This window comes from Spermophilus citellus, assembly GCF_964194105.1.
Source record: "Spermophilus citellus genome assembly, chromosome: 1".
In the NCBI taxonomy this organism is placed as follows: domain Eukaryota; kingdom Metazoa; phylum Chordata; class Mammalia; order Rodentia; family Sciuridae; genus Spermophilus; species Spermophilus citellus.
Window position 1 is genome coordinate 245,619,098 of NC_138182.1, and position 19,603 is coordinate 245,638,700.

The 19,603-nt window shown below is 39.0% G+C and overlaps 1 protein-coding gene across 3 annotated transcripts in view; it reads left to right on the top strand.

Moving 5' to 3' along the window:
• Positions 1-6,565: 6,565 nt before the first annotated feature.
• The window catches only part of ARL15 (ARF like GTPase 15), a 410,850-nt gene continuing 397,812 nt past the window's right edge, over positions 6,566-19,603 (top strand). The window contains exon 1 of one of the 3 annotated variants that reach the window (XM_081285382.1): positions 6,566-6,732. In XM_081285382.1, the coding sequence (XP_081141508.1) occupies positions 6,685-6,732 (48 nt within the window). In that variant the 5' untranslated portion in view covers positions 6,566-6,684. The remainder of the gene's footprint in view (positions 6,733-19,603) is intronic. The other 2 variants (XM_081285378.1, XM_081285381.1) reach the window with 2 other exon arrangements.

The window sequence follows — 19,603 nt, forward strand, 5'->3', positions numbered from 1 at the left end:
CCTCTCATCCTGAGGTGGCAGGGGAATGAGTTTCCAAACTGGTTTTCCCTTTTCTAGAACTTAGGCTTCAGTTTTCACTATTATGTCAGTTGCCATTTTCTATCCACTTTCTGTTTTCCACTATGCTTTCTTGTATGCTGGCACCTTGCATTTAATTCTCTTTGTGGATCACTTCTTATTCCTTTATTGGCACCTTGGGGTGAGGATCAGGATGGGCGTATTCAATGTAGAAATCATCCAAAAAGATAAATGTAGAGCAAGTGAGCAAAGAAAATTAGAAATTTCACTATGGAGGTCTCAATACCCAATGTTTAAATGGAAAACATCCATATTTTCAGCTTCACATCTTCACTGTCCAATATGGTGGCCACCAGCCACATTTAAAGTACTCATTGGCCATAAATTTAGAAAATTTCCACTAATTACAAAAACTTTTATTGAACAATATTACTTAGCACAATCCAGAGATGCCATCTGTGACTAGCTGGTATAGAATATAGCTTCCCTGTTATCTTCTAGCACATCTCTTTAATTCTTTAGTACTTCTCACTGGTTGATTTTTTCTTGTCTCTTATCCATAGAGACTAATTCCTGTTTGAGCAGGGATCCTATTCCCCTAGCATTCCTAGCATATAGTAGGTGCTTACTAAATAGGTTTGTTGAATGAATGAGCACATTTAGTCTGTTCACAGTACCCGTGTGCCTGTGTTCCTCGGTTTTAATTACACGTTTGTAATCTCATGCCTGGATAAGAAATCATTACTTAGCTGGCACATAATGGCCACCTCTTCATTAGCCTTATATTGTAGTCTCCTTGTTCTGAAATTTTCACCTCCTTGCAGGTGCTTTGAGTCAAGTGCTAGTTTGGATTAAGGTTTATTTACATGGAAATCTTGAAAGAGGCCAGAATCATTGCTAAAGTCGAAATTTTAACTCCTCTTCCCCACCCCAAGTCATTAGTAAACTGTGCCAGTCACCCTGGATTTCTAGGAAAGTATTTGCTTTTTCTGTATAAGATCAGTGTGATATACCAGATAATGTCCTCCAAAAATACTCAGATCCTAATCTTTGGAGCCTGTGAGTATTTTTGTTTTTTATACAGCAAAAGTAACTTTGCAGATGTGATTACATTTCTTGTTGGAGGAGGTATCTTGAATTATGTGTTTGGACCTAAATGCAATCACAAACATCACAAGGCTGAAGGAGGTCAGACTACAGAAAAGCAGAAGGCAATGTGATGATCTGAAGAAAGGAGTGATGCAGCCACAACTCATGGAATGCCATCAGCCACCAGAGGCTGGGAGAGACAAAGAGGGGATTTTCTGTACCTCAAAAAGAAGCCAGCTACAAAATACCTTGCTTTTAGCCCAATAAAGACTTAGTCAGAACCCCTACCTTGCAGAATTGTAAGAGCATAAATTTGTGTTGTTTTAAGTCTTTACATTCATGGTAATTTATTACAGAGGAAATTGGAATTTATACAATCAGCAATTCAAGGCTGTATGTGAGAGATTAAATGATTCTAGAGAGGCATTGAGAAGGATATACTGATACTTCCTGATACTTATTGTCTGAATAGTAGTTGAGAGTATGGTTACCTTTTCCCAGTATAATGATTTATTACTTTAAAGGGGTTATTCTTCATTTTAAATGTCTTAATTGCTTGAACATTCTAAGACCCATTCAATTCTTTATGAGAGAGGTGTCATCATTTTAGGATAATTTCTTTCTTCCTAACCAGGAACATAATATTCTAGACCCAAGAGTGATCCTTAATTATCTAGTGATTAGTTCACCTCTTTACCATAGCTAAGTGAATAAAAGCTCAGAAGGAACACATTCATATGGTTAAGTAGTGGCAAATGTTCATTAGGACTGCTAGATCACGAGCTTTACACAATAGACATATGAGATGTTAATATCTACTTGCAGGAGAACAAACATTTATATCTACATGGAGAATTTTTAGATTTAAAACTGAAGGTCAGTCATTACAGCCAAGGTTCCTTCCAGTTTGAGTTGCCACTATGCTAAGAACAGGAAACCCTACTCACCTCTAACCTTCAAGCTCATTCTGACCTCTTCCATTTATGAGCCAAGTGATGACTGCAGCTTCATGTGGCAGTGTACACTCTGAGGAGGTTCATCTTCTGAGACACTGTGATCCTTTGGTTAGGAAACAAAGATAGGGACTGGATTCAATCAGAGGTGAGGGTCTAGGCAACTACCTGGAAAAATAGGGAACAGGGCTCAGGACAGAATTCTGAAGTCACAGGAGTTATTGGAGGTGGTAAGTGCTTGGTCTAGGCACTTCCACTTTTTCTGAAAAAGGACTGTCAATGACTTAAGAATTATTCTAAAGAGTTATACCATCTCTCAGCTATTAAGGAATAATACACTCAATCAAGAGAAAGATGATGCAAGATAATCAAGTGTACTTTGGAGTTGAGGGTAAAGAGGAGGCTATAGGCCAGCACAAAAATGAGTATGAAAAAGTGCTCATACCCTTCGTACAAGTAATTTCATTTCCAGGAATTACTCTAGTGAAGTTAGAATTGAGACCAGATCTAGTGCCTGACTCCCTCTATAACTTCACCTGACCATTGTCTCCCACAATAATCAGGTGAATATATTTTCTTTTATTGCCTTGAGTTTTGTGCCTTGGGGCAGCTACCCCTCTACTCTACTCACCACATACTATGTCAGGAACTACCTGTGGGCAAACTAGTAAGTGATAAGTTTAGCCCGAGGAAATAATGATCTTCATTCACGAGATGTGAGAACTAAAAACATACCATGACTTGGCAATTAGGATCAGATGTAGGTCATTTGGCCATAAACCTTCACCTTGAAGAAGGTGCTCACCAGTCTTTGATTATCCATCTTCTACATAAATGGCCTCCTAAATAAGCTTCCTGGCAAGATGGTTCTTTAGGGAAAAGCATTCTTTCCATCTTCCCATCAGCCGGCTTATTAAATAAAGTTCTTTCTCTGCCACCACCTTGCCTCTTGACTGAGTGGATTTCATAGTTCTGTGAACAGAGTGAGACTTTTGTGCAGCAACTTTAGGATGAGTTATGAACAGTTTTATAAGCAAACATCGAAATGTATATAATACTAGTATTTCAGATAATCTGTCAATGTACATTTGTACAATAGAGCTTTATATATACATTAAACATTTATGGACCATTTCATGATATAGTGAAGTTTATAGTGAGTACACATGAAACAAAACTACTAAAGACAGTATTCTTCCCCAAGTTGTTATATATCAAGCAAATGAACAATAACAGCAAAAAAGAAGGAAATAGTCACTAATATGTCAGTTTTTTTTCCTGATGGTAGAAATTAGGAGACCAAATTTTAACTACATACTTGTTTTTGTTTCCTACAACTGACAAAAAAAAAATTTCCTCCAAATCTTAGCTAGCAATCTTCATGGAACTGTAGAGTATGGACTGTCAAAATAATTTCTCCTTGCTTTTTGACAAGCAACAGAGATAGCCTCTTACAACCTGTGCAGTAATGCATTTTCCTCATGAGTTTACACCTGCTTTCTGATGCATCTGGAAGAGAGTCATTCTTTTTTACTGAAAGCAAGGGCAGGACTAGATTAATGAGATTATGTCTTATGCAAGACCACTTGTTAATTGGCATATAGTAAGGTATGTTGAAAAAATGCATTCTAACCTTTGTGTACTCTTTTCAAAAGCACACACTGAGGTGATTACTTTTGTGGCTACTAACCTTATCAGCCATAACTGCAGCTTCATGTAGTGGGTTGTGAATAATCTGTTCATGTGTACAAAATCATGTTAGCTCTTTCCTCTTTACAGAAGTAACACATTAACATCCCAGAAGATCGACAACTAATTGGAAAAATGTGCTCCATGAGTTCTGAAGCTTCAAGGTTTTTGTTTTGTTTTGTTTTGGCAAGAACTTTTCCAAAATGCAAAACAAAAAACACATTTCACACTGAACATGAAGTTTTCATAGATGACAGTCATGATCAATGTGCAAATGATATGGAATAAAGGAAGTACCGTGGCACAACCTTTGGGAACTTTTCTTGAATAAATTATTTCATCTTCCTGCTTTTGGGCCCATTGACTGATTCCTAGAGGCAGCATGAAACATTATTAGCCTAATGACGTTCAGTTCAGGGACTGTCTTCTTCTAAGCTTAGCTGTTAAAGGTAGAAGCCAATTGCTTCTGAGTTGTTATCTTCACCTGCCTAAAAACAGACAGGTCTCTTCAGAGTCTGACTTGGCAATAGTCAAGACATCATTTGTCTCTAAGACAATGGATCAAAAGGTGTCTGTTTGCTAACTCATGTCCTTTACCTTATTTGCAATATGCTTATTCATGGAGAAGGAAAACAAAATAACAATGAAATGGTTCTTTGGCAGTTTGAATTATTTTTGCTAGTTTGAAAGACTTTCAATTTTTGTAATTAGTTTCAACCATTGTGACGAAGACAAAATTTATGCACGTCTATCACCTCCAGAATCCCATAAAAATCTCTTCTAAACCCACATGTTTGAATTAATGAAATGCCAAGTCAAATCAAAATTGGATATCATGGTTTAACAATTACGACTTGTTAGCCCCCGAGTAGGAAAAAAACTCACTGAAATTTCTTCTGAAGTATATTACTTACACATAATAATTGCCTACAAATCGGATCAACAAAGTCAAGGCTGCACAACCATGAGTATTCATAGTCCATTAGTTACTTCGAAATCCCTCAGGCAAAGGAACTGTCATTTTGCAGCTGAGGAAACAGTTTTATGGAGATCAGGTAGTACACCCCAAATCACATGGTTCACCAACCTGAATCAGTCTAAAGAACTGTGAGCTCTTTCTGATTAAGTGAATTCCATGGTTATAACAGAACTGTTCTGGCAGCCCCAGGTAAACTTGTTTGGAAATTTGTTACTTCAGGACACCAAAAAGGAAAGTGTCAAATTGCTAGAGTGGAGTGAGGATAAAAATCCAACCCTAACACATTTGTACAGTCAGGTAGTCGCTTCAGAAATATTTCAGTTGAAAAACTTTGCTGTGCAAGCTTTAATTATTAATACAGGTGGGATCAATCCCCTCACCTTGCGTTTTCCTAAGACTTGGGGGACATTTAAATCACAAGAGCCTAATGAGATAGGTGTGCCTTGCAGAAAATAAAAACAAATGTATTTTTTGTGACGTGGTCTCCCAAATCTTACTATCCAGAAAAAAAAAAAAAAAAACAACAACAACAATATAAAGTAACTATTTCCACCTACTCTTTTTTTTTTGTTCATTTGTTTGATTTATAACAACTTAGGGAAGAGTAGTCTATTAAACTTATCATGAAACTTCATAAACTTTTGTTTTAGTTGTTGATAGACCTTAGACCTTTACTTTATTTATAGGCGTTGCTGAGAATTGAACACTGGGCTGCACACATGCCAGGCAAGCGCGCTACCACTGAGCCCCAGCCCCAGGCGGCGGCTGCAACAGCTATTTTTCACCTTCATAAATAAAATTTTAGTGGCAATATAAAGCTTTATTTTATAAATGTACTGTTAACAAATCCTCTGAATATTGCTATTATAAATACTGCAGTAAATGTTCACTTGCTCAATTCAGGCTCTTCATCCACTTCAGTTAATGCACCATTGAAATCCCAATACCCATTTCCAAGCTATTTACCAGGAAACGGCGTTAAGTCTCAAGTACTTTTGCTTATAGATAATTTTGCCTCTTCAACTGAGATAGGATCACAAATACTGTATTACTTTGGTCCTTCCAGAGAGCTGCTTATTCTATTACTCATTTAATCCAGGGGCATTGAATTTATGCTCAATGTAACTGGACTAAAAGTATGCAAAGAATTGATCAACCTCTCCTTTCTGGGCGTTTGGGGAGCACACTTTCCCAAGGAAAGCGATTTCTCCAGGGTTTCCCTTGGCATTGCAACTGGGTTATCCTGGGCTGCGCGGGGCCCTGTGCGGATTCGCAGCGACAACAGGCTGCAATTGCCTGCCTTAACAGTTTCATCAGATTATTGTGTGGAGACTCTTTCTGACACCCGATAGCGTTTAAGGTGCCTGTTCAGAGAGCACCCTTCTAAACATTACGCTGGTGGTGCAGTCTGGAGGCCACAGATCTCTTAGAAAATCACTTGGGGGCAGAGACAGCAAGTCTCTGGTAACCACGTCTCCCACGCACAGCGTTTGCTTCCTACTGGAGGTGGGCGGGGACACGAGGCTGTCTAGTCCTGGGGCTTGGAGCTCTACTCCGCGTTCCCCAACTGAAAGGCTGTGGAAACTCGCAGAACTCAGGCGGCGGCCGCAACAGCTATTTTCCGCTCTCCAGTCTCGCTCTTCCGCCTGCGCCGCCCTCGCCCCCGCCCCTGCCCCTCCCTGCGCACACAGGAACCTGCGCCCTGGTCGCTCCCGCGCTTCTCTTCTATCGCCCGCAGAGGCCTGCCTTTTATAGGCGCTGCAGCCAATGAGCGCTCTCCTTTCCTTGTGCCCGCCCTCCCGGCCAATCGCCGCGCCCCTTGTGTAATCTTCGGCTTCTCGGCAGCTCTCGGATATTTTCGCTGTTGCTGGCTTTTTCAGGAGCTGCTCGCTTGCAGCCAGAGACGCTGCTTTTTTTTCCGGGTTCGGAGCCGTTCCGGATGCTTTAGGCTGCCGGATGTCTGATCTCCGGATAACTGAGGCGTTTCTGTACATGGATTATCTGGTAGGTGCGGGCCAGGGGTGGCCTGTAGCTTCCCGGGTCGCACAGTGTCCGATGGCTCCTCGCCTATAGGAGCAGCCTTTTTGCTTTCTTTCTTTGGGATGGGATGCCTTTGGGGTTCTTTTCCCCGCAGCCGGCTCTGAAGCTGGGACTCGGAGGGACAGCAGCCAGGAGGTTGGGTGGTGGGGCTGACAGGTAAAGGTGTGGCGGGGTCTAGTGGGGCTGCTGGGCGAGGGTCGCGCGGGGCTGCCTGAGCGATGGGGCCGTGACGGCGGTGGGGCGTCCTTTACCATCGGTCGGTTTCCTAGCTTCGCTCTGCGCTCCCCTTGGCGGACTTTCGGGGGAAGCTGGAGTTTTCCGCTCTCCCTTTGCAGAACTCCAGGTGCTATTAAAGAGCCATAACCAGAATGGCTCACTAAGTGCCCGGCAGCTCCGGTCATTTGGTTGCTATTAGATCTCTAAAGCAATGACCTCGGTCGCCGCGGGATTTTAAATACACATTACCATAAAGTAGTCTGGAGTAAACTACATTGCAACCTGGCTAGAGCAGGATTGGGTAGGGGCATTGCCGCATGGGTCCGGTGGTGCAAGCTGGTTTCCCAGTGCACGGATTGAAACCCAGCTGCCTTTTAGGCCAGACTTGAGAAGTTTAGGTGGGAAGTGTCAGCCAGATGTGGAGACTGAACGTTATGGTAAAAATTGACTCGTGTGTGTTTGTGGAATTATGCAAGCACCGGGTTTTGTACCAGAAATTATATTTCCCCAGAGCTGCCCGTTTGTGGTCAAGTGGATTCTCATTTACATGAGCTGTGTTCGATCCTTTACAATTACTGTGTTTAGGTGATAGACGGAACCGCTATTGCCCTGCCAGCTGAAGTAGACGTTAGAAACATTGACCCGCCTGTCATCTTGCTGGACACATGCACTCTCGGTTTTCTACTGCAGATTGACCTGGCAGAGATTTGCCTGCCAGTGCCTTCTAGGAATTACACTTAAGGGTGTACTGAGAAAGACTGAATGCTTTTGTGATCAAGAAATGCTGGGCAAGGGCTGTTTCCTACTTATCTGTGTATTTGGGCTTTTTTTTTTCTTCTTCTTCTTCTAGTGTTTCTCCTAAAGCTGCATAGCTTGATGAACTTGTGGGGAAGGATGGTGACTGCAGCTAAGGCATGACCTTGTGAATGGAGCTGAGTAAAAAAATTCTGAGTTTAAATTCTGTTCTGTGGTTCATTTGTTGATGGTAGTAACTTCCACTACCTTGGTGATAAAGGGATGTTATCAACCATAACTGGCTAAGTGGGTTATCTGATTATGAACATTCTTTTAAAATACAAGGTGCCCTAATGGTTAAGAGATTGCCAAATGCAACCTACACAATTATTTTCTGGTTAAATGATTAATTTGCAGCTTGTCTTAAACAGTACTATGATTATTCCTTGCAGTATGCCCAAATAAAAGTCAAACTTTGTTGAGGATAATTACCAAATAGGAAAGGGTGATATTATCTATACTACTGACAAATAATTTTGAATACATTAGTGCTAAAAGGGATTCAGGTGGTTCTGATAATTTTATTTACCGAATGTGTTTCGAATTTACAAATTGCATCACGGAGCTGTCTTTAAGGTGCCAAGCCTAACAAGCATTTAGTGAAAACTGTGTTGAAAAGTCTGGTTACTCAAGTAAACCTCCAACTAGACTTGGTCTGAGGGAAAGTGGATGAATATTTGTGGGTGAAATTAGCCTAAAAGTGGATTAATTCTTTGCCAGTTTACTAAAACTTTGTGTCCAAATCAATGGCTCCAATTTTGACTTGATGTATTTTACCTGTGGTGCCACCCTAGTTTTGCTTTCATTTAAAAAATTATTTTGTCACTTTCACCTGCTTTCAAAAATTCACAGGTGCAGTGAAACAGTCCCAGGAAAATTAACTGCTCTTTAGAAGTGAGAAGAAATCTTAAAGGAAATAGTTCAGTTTTTATGAGTGTGCCAGGCATTCCCTGAAAAAAAAATTTAAGAAAATCCTTCACCAGTAATTGAACCAGAGGTGCAAAATAAAACAAAAACAAAACAATAACAACAAAAACAAAAATCTTACAACAAAAACCAGCCCTCCTGAGGTGGTTTTATTGTGTTTACTTTTTTGCTTGTCAACTTTCAGAGAGAATGATGTTGCATATCACTCCTTCCTGCCTTTCACATGACTTGTTTGCTTATGCATAATTTTGTATGGTGTTCATTAAAAGCCCTATTTCTGAAAAATAAAAATCTATTTTTTTGACTGCATTTGGGATCTTATTTGTAAAGCAAATCAATTCCAGGTTCTTTTACTTCCAGGGGAAAAAAAAAAAGTTCTTTCATTCCAAGGTGGACTCCGTGTTTTACTGAGTGGACTAGAGTAAGTGCCCTTACCATGCATCTGACAGGTAGGATGGTGTATGTCTTTTCTCTTTAACCAGTATTCCATTTTCTTGTTGCTTTGGGGAGTGCTGTGTGTGTATTGTCCATTTTTGTTTGGGCAGGGTGTCATCACTTAACCTTTCTTATTTGGAGGAGAGTGGAAAGGAAGAGAAAGGTAGAGGTACTATTTTTAGCAGCTTTTAATAGGATTGAGTTAGTAAAACAAATGAAGGATCTCTCTGATCTTAGAGGTTGCTGTTGATTTCTTAAAGGTTTTCAGAGGTCACGGTCAAGGGCAGTTGACAGAACCATAACATTTAAGATGAAGTATTATTGACTTAAAGGAAATAGTGGTAACTTGCAAATCCTAAATAATTATATGTATCAGCTGGTGCAATGCCTGGCATGTAGTTAGGGCTGATATTTATTTGTTGAATGGAATGAGTGTGAGATGGGAGGGGCAGTTCTACTTTCCTCATCTGCTTCTAAACAGAGACAAGATATTATCTTGTTTGGATTAGGTGTGTTGTTCTGGGGAATGCAGAATGTATCCTTTACACTTACCTTTATCAAGATACACTTTGTAAGTCTTGGGTTGGCAATTTAAGCATAAAAATCTGTTTTCCCGCTGGCACAGGCCTCTTCCTAGGAGGCCACATGCCTTTCCCGCTTTTCCTAGTTGGAGTTTACAGGCCATGTTCACACCTGTCATGTCGCTGGGTAAAAATTTGGCCTTTGTCCCAGCAGGCAGTACCAGCATCTCTGTCTCTTTCTCTTGCACTCTCTCCCTCCCTTCGGACAGGTGTAAGACAATGAGCAGAGCTTTTTGGATGGAAAAGCACAAAAACATTTACCAGATTTTGGGGGGAGGTTGGACCTGAACTTCTAGGTTCTCCCAGTCAAGTTTTTTTTTTTTTTTGTCTTGACTCATATGTTGACTGGGATTTGACCCTTTTCCCCATAGTGCCCTCAAAACAGCAACAGTAAAATTGGTTATGTTCCATGTAGAGCCAGGGACGATTAAATGGGATAATGGAGAAAATGTTATCAAAAACCAGCCCATTGCTTTGCAAATGTAAAGTGTTAGTGTATTGTGATTATTGTGATTGTGTTACTGATATCACAATTCTTGTGGAATGACTACCTAGTGATAAGTATTGAATTGCCTTTTAGATTAGTCTCAATATATGGAAAAATCGGAAGTGGTAATCAGCATGCAGGAAGTCACAAAAATCTTTGAGGATTATTTAATACCTATAAAATAAAATCCACATTCTGATATTCTCACGAACCCAGTCAACAAATATTTATGGAACTTATTTGTGCATGATCCTGAAAGTCATAAGGGGTGAGTTTTGATGTTCCCTTTGGTGGCAGGACTGGTAGGTATGTGACTCTTGGGGACCATTTGGCTGGACAGGTTGAAGAAGGCATATAAGGAAAGAGGCGACTTTTGATGTGCTTCTTTGCTTTCTAATTTGTTTCTCTCATGTATTTCTTTTTTTTATTGCAAACTATAATGTGAAGTAAAACTTGCAATTGTGACAAGTAAAGACGCTTGATTAATCTGGGCTGCTAAGTCAGTTAATGTTCATTGCATCTGCATATTGTTTTTGGGATTTACTATGGTTATTTTAATGAGATTTCATCTTTGTATTGACTGGTGAAGTTGGCCTCCTTTCTTTGTCACAGCTTGTATTTGCCATGATAAAAATTTGTGTGTCAGTGGGGAAGATCTGGTAAGAGACTTGGGTGGATCATCATAAATTTGTGTGTCAGTGGGGAAGATCTGGTAAGAGACTTGGGTGGATCATCATAAATCCATCACTGATAAAAACCAGTTAAGCAACCAACCAAGACAGAAACTCATGATATGCTACAAAGGGCAGAGTCCATAGGTACTAGCTAAGAAGGTTTAAAGGGGCCCATTTGAAAAAAGGATTGAGGGCACATTTGTGATTTTATGTGATGTTCAGTTACCTATGAACTGAACTTCTTTATTGATAAAGTGTGCTGTTTTTAACTCGAGTGACTGTGAACATTAAAAAATTGTATTTATTATGACTGACTGTAAAGTAATATAGGTCTGGACTGGGGTGTGGCTCAGTGGTAGAGCACTTGCCTAGCATGTGTGAGGCATTGGGTTCGATTCTCAGCACCACATATCAATAAGTAAAATAAAGGTCCATCAACAATAACAACAACAAAATAAAAAAGTAATATAGGTCAAACATTTTTTAGTCTTAACATCAACTGGATTGTGCAAGTTACATTATTCTTCCTTTATTAGTAACTTATAAGATATGAATGTGATAAACAAAGACCTACCACCTGTGAACCACACAGCAGTTTTAAGAAAATCCATGCTATTAGGTGTTTGAGATTAGGTGGGAACTTTACTACAAAGTTATTAAGTCTGGCTCCTGAGCTTCCATTGCTCCAGTAGTATAGTATGAGACTGAGGAGGGGACACACAGGGACTGACTTGTGTCCTGTAGGAGCTTACATTCTGAAGGATACCCAGCCACATGCTGGTTGGCATATGGACAGGGAAGGGGAAGAGGAAGGGTTAAGTTTATGTATTATAATTTGGTGCCTTGCTGTGGTAATGTGGAGGGGTGGGACTTGAAAGAGGCAGGGCCTATTGGAGGCTCTTAGGTCAATTGGATGTATGACTTCAGAGGGGATGTTGGGACCTCAGCCTCCCTGTCTTTCCTAGTTTTTTGGGATGTGATCTTTTCTCCACATACTCTTGCCATCCACTATGAGGCTCTCACCATAGCCCAGCTGATGTTGCTGTCATGCCCTTGAATTTCCTGAACTTTGAGATAAATAAACTTCTTTATAAAGTTAGTTTGCCTCGGGTATTTCATTATAGTAATGAAAAATAGATTTAATAAAGAGGGTAAACTCAGTAAACATTCATTGAGCATTTATTGTAAGAAGATAACATTGTGATTTTCACATGTAGTGGCACTAAGTTAAGACTAAAGAATGCTATATAATTTCCTCAAGTTCATACAGCTAGGTAGGAGGTAGGTGAGTTGGCACTGTGGCTCTAGGGCCTGCCCTCTTCACTGCCTTCCATGTGGAAGCTGTTGTCTTTTAGCCTGGGTAGGGGCTCAGGCAGCTTGGTATTAGAGCTGTTGGAATGCACTTGAAATTTTTATGACATGTTTCATGTGAGTATAGTTGTCCCTCTGTATACCAGGGTTCTGCATCCAGGGTTTCAACCAACCATTAATCAGAAATATTTGAAAAAATTTGTATCTGTTCTGACCATGTGTAGACTTTTCTATTCATTATTTTCTAACATATACAACGACTATTTATATAACACTTGCATTGGGTTAGGTATAGGTAACATAGGAATGCTTTCAAGTTATGGCAGGATGTCCTAGGTTATGCAATACTATGCCCCTTTAGAGACTTGAGCATCTGTGAGTTTTGGTATCCTGGCTGGGGCAGAGGGTGGGTGTCCAAAAATTTGCTCCCTCCGAGTACCAAGGGTCAACTCCCCTATGCTTAAGTAAATGGGTACTAAAAAGTGCTCCTTGGCCACTGCCACATTAAAGTGGGGGCCTTAAGCAGGCTGGCTGATGCTCCCTCCTTCTCAAGGACTCAGTTCTGCCAAGTTACCATTAGAGAGAAGGCGGACTTAGGTTTGATGACTGCATTGTAGATAACAAGTATCAGGGAGTTTCCCCTGATATTTCCTACAAATTGAATTAAGGATGGCACATTAGCCTTTCACTACTATGACATATGTGAGGCAGGGTATTTTATGAAGAAAAGATGTTTGTTTTGGTTCATTTTTCTGGAGGTGCAAGATCAAGGGGTCTCTTCTACTGATGGCCTTTCTATTGACAGAATCCTGCAATGTTGCAGGACATCACATGGCAAGAGAGATCATGCTTGCCTGTGTCAGTAAGGTCTTCTCATAAAATCACCAGGATTTAATTATGCTGGCTACACCCTAGCGACCTTATTTAATCCTAATCACTTCCCCAAAACCCTACCTGTAAATACCATGATTGGAGTAAGTTTCCATCCTTTTAATCCATTTATAAAAGACTTTGGGTATTAAACTCCTCTTTGAATTCAAGGGGCCAGGCCATAGTCAACCCATAGCCAATGGCTTCTTATTTTGGAGGCTGTAGCCCCCTGTAGTTATGCTGTGGTATCACCTCAAATGCTTCAGGTGTTTGGATGAGTCTAAACAGCCCAGCTCTGGTTGAACCTCATTTCTGAGTGTCTGCAAGTATCTGGGTACATTTACTTGTAGCAGGACTGACTTTACAGCGTAGAATCACAGGGCTCACCAGAGCCTTGTGCTTGGTTTAAGCCTCTTTAGTCACCATCTCAAAATTCTTTATTTTTTTATTTTTATTTTTTCAAAATTATTTTTTTTAATTTATTTTTTTGTTGTGTATGGATCAATGCCTTTTTCATTTATTTTATTGTTTTTATGTGGTGCTAGGCTTGAACCCAGTGCCTTACACTTGTGAGGCAAGTGCTTTACCACCAAGCTACAACTCCAGCCCAGAATTCTTTATTTTTGACCAAGGTGTTTTGTGTTTTCATTTTGTTCAGGTCCCTACAATGTACATAGTTGGTCCTGATTTCTAGAGCTAAAGTACAGACTTGGCTGGCACCTGAGTCTGTAACCTGCATCAGTGCTGGTTTCCTGACCAACTCAATCACCATTTTTTATGGACTCCAGGCTGGTGCCTGGTAGAGGGGGACTCTACCAGGTACAGTGGAGAGCATTTTATTTACTTCACCTTCTGACAATTTAATCCTTCCAACAGTCCTGCTAACCAGGTGTTACTGATTTACAAAAGACTTAGCAAGTTAGAAAACAGTGATCTTGAGTCCCTGAAAGATTGTCTACCACCGTCCTGTAACCAGTGGAAGGTCAAGGCTAGGTTACGAGCCCAGCTTTCCTGATTTCAAGCCCATGCTTGTGAGCATTGTTAGGTGTGACGTACCTTATAAAAATAATAATTGTGAGAGGAGCTGAATGAGTTATAGGTACAGTGCTCGAAGTTGACAGGTCACTTGATTACTGCTGTCACCTGATTCCTTGGAAAGGCCCTTTGGGAACTTAGTGCAGTTTCTGCTGGGGATTTGCGTGGGCTTGTGTCTGAAGGTGAGCGTTTGCTCTGATTGTGCTGTCACCCACTCTCTCCTTGACTTTTTGCATAAACGTTAGCATTCTGCTCTTTTGCTCACAGCCTAATGTACCTACATGGTTTTCATGGTATTTTGATGATAATATTGAAAGTTGGGTTTTCAGGACAATCTCATTTATTCACTTAATTCATTGTACCTCAGTTTGCAGGGATCTGTTCTGACCTGTAAACTGCTTCCCTCTGGCTAAGGATGTCTACTAATTGTGTCTATGTCTCACAGAGAGAGGGATTCTTTTTCTCTACTGGATAGCTGCTCCTTTTATTCTCGGGGAAAGGCACAACAACCAGGAGTGATTTCAGGACCACAGAAGAGGCACAGAAGGCCTGCACCTGTTCTGAATCACTCTAAATATGGAGTTAGGAGCCAAAACATAATAAGGCTTTTTCAAAGTTTTATTTTTAGTTATGAGTTACTGCAAACATTCAGAAAAAGTACAGTACTTTTGAGTATCCCCTGATTCCACAGATGTTAATGCTTTGCCATTTTTAACATCAATACTCTGGTGCTTTTTAAAAAAAGGAATTTCAAGGCCACAGCTAAAGCCTCCTGCTTCCTCCCCTGCCTCTCTTGATGTTGATACCCTTCTTTAAGTTAGTATCATTCTCTTGTATGCTTTTACATTTTTATGATATGTGTGTATGCATGCATAAACTATTTGTGGTGGTGTTTTTTTTGGGGGGAGTGGGGTGAAGGGGTATTGGGCATTGAACTCAGGCACTTGATCACTGAGCCACATCCCAGCCTTATTTTGTATTTTATTTAGAGTCAGGTAACACTGAGTTGCTTAGTGCCTCACTTTTGATGAGGCTGGCTTTGAACTCAATATCCTCCTGCCTCAACCTCCAGAGCTGCTGGGATTACAAGCATGCGCCACCACGCCCGGCTTGTAGTAGTTTTTTATATGTTATAAATTTTACAGACATTGCAACATACTGCCTTTATCTTTTTGAAACTTTTTTCCCTGGTAATGTTGAGATTAACAAATATTCCTTCATGTAGATCAGTAGATATTTGTTTCATATTTCTGGTTTGATTCTGCCACTTTTTTGTTATCTGGATTTTGTGAGAAGCTCAAAGAATATAATGTGTTAATTTTGAGGTGTGTTTACTAGCTTTTAGCATTCCATGTGAATCATATGCTACTTAGTGGAATTTTACTATGTATAGGTTAGCTTTTATTATGACTCATCTGTTTTACAGTTTATAAGTAACTTTCTAATAACATATGGAATGAATATATACATATTTTTCCTTGACCATGTAAGGACTGAGATTATTTTGATAACATGTTTATTATTAAAGTAAAAGCTTAGCGAAGGAAATTTGGAAAGTACAACAAACTACAGTGAATAAAATATCTGTAATCCAACAACCCACAGATGAACAGTTAACATTTGTTTTATTATGTTGTCCTATAGTCCGTATATAGTCTACTTTTCTACATATAGAAAATCAACCTGATGTCATAATATTGTATTATGACTCTACATTTTGCACTTATGAGCTTTTGTATTTTAATTTCTCTCCTGCAATGTGATTTTTTTTTTAAATATCCTACTGGTAAACTGTAGTTATCCACTTTTTCCTTGAATATTCTGTTTGCTCTAATTTTGGCTGTTGTAAGTAATGCTGATTTGAACATTGTATATAAATATTTTCAGACTTAAAAAAATCTGTACATAGTTTTCAACTGTGTCAAAGTAAAACAGGTTTCTTTATTGTACAGCTTTTAACATGTGACTGTACATGGTGAATCCCTAAAAGAATGGTTGTTGTCTGCATACGATTAAGTTCCGGAAGTAGATTTGTTGGGTCAGGAAAAAATACTTTCATTTTAAAGCTCTTGATATTGATTACATTAGTTAATATTTGTAATGCACTTAGAATGGTGCCTGGACATTATCAGCCACTGTTTGTTAAGATGTAGTTATGTCATAAAGTTGATGATAGAGATGCTAATTAATATTTATTGAAAATTTACTCTTCACTTTATTCTGTGGGAAGTGCTTAACAGACATCCACTTCTTGGTTTGTCCTTTCAACAACCCTGTGAGAGGTGTAGGAGCTATTATTATTTCAGTTTTATGGTTGAGGAAACTAAGGGTGGGGAGAGTGGAGTCATCAGTCCTTAGTATTTCAGTTGTTAGAAGGGTTGGTGACATGGCTGTGGCCTTAATCTGTACATATTTTTATTGTGACAGATTAAGAGAAAGAACTGTTTGAACTCCTGTCCCAAGTATTCCACCTGTTATCTGTGTGATATAAAGTGTTTCTCAAAGTTAGTCCATGGCAACATGGAAAAATCAGTAAACTGTAGAAGTCTTATGTGCCTGTATCTTGTAACCACGCCCAAACGTAGATGTAAAAGAGATCCATTGCTCCAGAGGGCACCCTGTGTCCCATCTTGGGCAATATCACCACGGATTAGTTTTGCTGATTTTGAAACTTCATAAAAGTGGACTTTTATTTTTATACATAGATGTTATATATATGCACATATATTTATATATAAAATATGTATAATATACATATATATATAAAATAAAGTATTATATAAATTCTTTTTTTGTGTGATTTCTTTTCATTCATTCAATCTGCCTATAGGATTCATTCATTTTGTTGCATGAATTAGTAGTTCTTTTTTGTTGCAATTTAATATTATATTGTTTGAATATACCATGGCATTTAGATTGTTTCCAGTTTTTGTATATTTGGAATAAAGCTGCTACAAACATTCTTATATGTGTTTCAGTGGAAATAAGCAATCATTTCTGTTGAATACATACCAGGAATGGAATTTCAGGGTCGTGGGTATATGTACATTTAGGTTCACTAAACACTGCTAAACATTTTCCCAAAGTGGTTGTACCAATAGAACTCTCACCACTAGAGTTAGAGACTCCCAGTTATTCCATATCCTTACCAGTACTTCATATTGTCAATCATTTTATTTAGCCATTCTGATAGGTGTGTATACCAAAGAGATTTGAAGTTGCTCAGAGCTATTTCCAGATGTCCAGGCATGAGGACAAAATAGTAAAAGAGAATTATAAGACAACTTTTGAAAAAATTTGGAGAAGTTATTGGCTTATTTTGAAATAAGCCTGTTATATTATTCAGTTGTATGACTCATTTGAAATTTCTGATATCCAGCAGAGGTACTTTGGGAGACAGTTGACCTGATTCTGTTCCTGGTTTTGTGTGTGGGAAATGGGCAAACCAATAAATGTCCCTCACATTGGTTTCTTCATGTATAAAAATGATGGGATTAGGGGCTGAGGTTGTAGCACAGTGGCAGAGCACTTGCCTAGCATGTGTGAGGCACTGGATTCAATTTTCAGCACTGCATATAAATAAATGTCTATTGACAACTAAAAAAAAAATTAAAAAATGATGAGATTAGTTAGAAAATATCAAAACTCTTATTTAAAAAATTTCTCATTTTATATTCTTTTTGGTATTTTTGGCTTCATTCTCTTAATTCTGTGGTTTAAATGATTTATAACATTGCCTTTATATAATTTATCATTTATTACTCAACTACTATTTTTTAAAAAATAAGTGTTTGTGTTCTGGTGCTGTCCTGGGCACTAGGGATATACAAGTGAATAAGACCCTGATCGATCCTCAAGTTACTTTTGTACTCTTGTACAATGAAAAAGGAGCATTCAAAGTTTGGAATAGCACAGTATATCTAGAGAGAAATACAGGCTACTAAGGCAGCACATGAAAGGGGAACTTAACCTACACTTGAGGGCCAAGGAGCATTTTTTCAGATCTGCATCCTTGAAGTTGAGAAGAGTTGGCCCAGTGACAGGCAGGGCCTCAGCCAGCAGGGAGCAGATGTGCAGAGACTTGGAGGTAAGTAATCTCATGACTTCAAGGGCTCTGTATGACTGTGGTGGGGTTTGGAACAGTGGCTAGACATGAGGCTGCAGAGCCCAGCTAAGGTCACATCATGGAAACCTTAAAAGTTAGCCTGGAGTGACGTGGTCAGATCTGGGCACCATGTAGAAAAAGATCAGAAAGGATGGGCCACTGCATTAAGGCTGTTTAGGGTGACGTCCTGATGAAGAATGAGATGATAGTCTTCACAGCCTGGTAAGGGCAGGAAGGATGGAAAGTACTCCCTCAAGGGATGGCTAACAGCCCAACTATGTGTCAAATTTATGTTAATAAAGCAATCCAGCCACTTAGAAATCAAAATCCTGAACTACAAATATTTCACTATATGGATGATGTGTTATTGGCCCATAAAGATAAAAACACATTGCTAGAATGTTATGCCACACTTACAAACTTATTGAAAAATTATAATCTAGAGATAGCAATAGATAAAGTACAATTAAATCTTCCAATTAATTATTTAGGAGTTCTATTATCCTCAACCATGGTCCGTCCACCAAAAATTCAAATACGAGTAGATCAACTCAAATCACTTAATGACTTTCAAAAGTTATTGGGAGACATAAATTGGATAAGGCCTTATCTAGGCATACCAACAGGAGAGTTGGGACCTTTATTTGATATTCTAAAAGGTCCATCAGATCCAAATTCACCCCGCATGTTAACGCCTGAAGCAAGAAAAGCATTAAAAATCATTGAGACATATATGGAAAATATGCATTTGGATAGAATTGATATAAGTTTGCCTTTATTATTTATTGTACTACCAACAAAAAATATTCCTACAGGAGTATTTTGGCAAGAAGGTCCATCATTGTGGATACATTTATCTTATTCTCCTAACACTATTCTTACTAGATATCCTGAGGCTGTAGGACAATTAATACTCAAAGGAATAAAAGCAGCAAAGGGAGTGTTTGGGATTTCTCCCAATAAAATTATTACTCCATATACTATGGATCAAATTGATGAGCTAGCTAATGAGTTAAATACTTGGGCAATAATCATGTGTAAAACTAGTGTTTCATTTGATAATCACTTACCATCTAATCCTTTGTTGTCTTTTTGGTCTAAGCATCCTGTAGTTTTTCCAAAAACGACAAGAAAAACCCCTATCATAAATGCTCCAAATATATTCACTGATGGGTCAAACAATGGTACAGCAGCAGTAGTTACTCCTGATCAAACTTTTACATTTTTAGTACCCAAACAATCAGCTCAAAAGGTAGAGCTTAATGCAGTATTACAAGCTTTTATGATGTTTAAAGATTCTGTATTTAATTTATTTTCTGATAGTCAGTATGTAGTTAATGCTATAGTATCCCTTGAAGATGCTGGTAGGATTTCACCTTCTTCTACTGTTTTCTCTTTG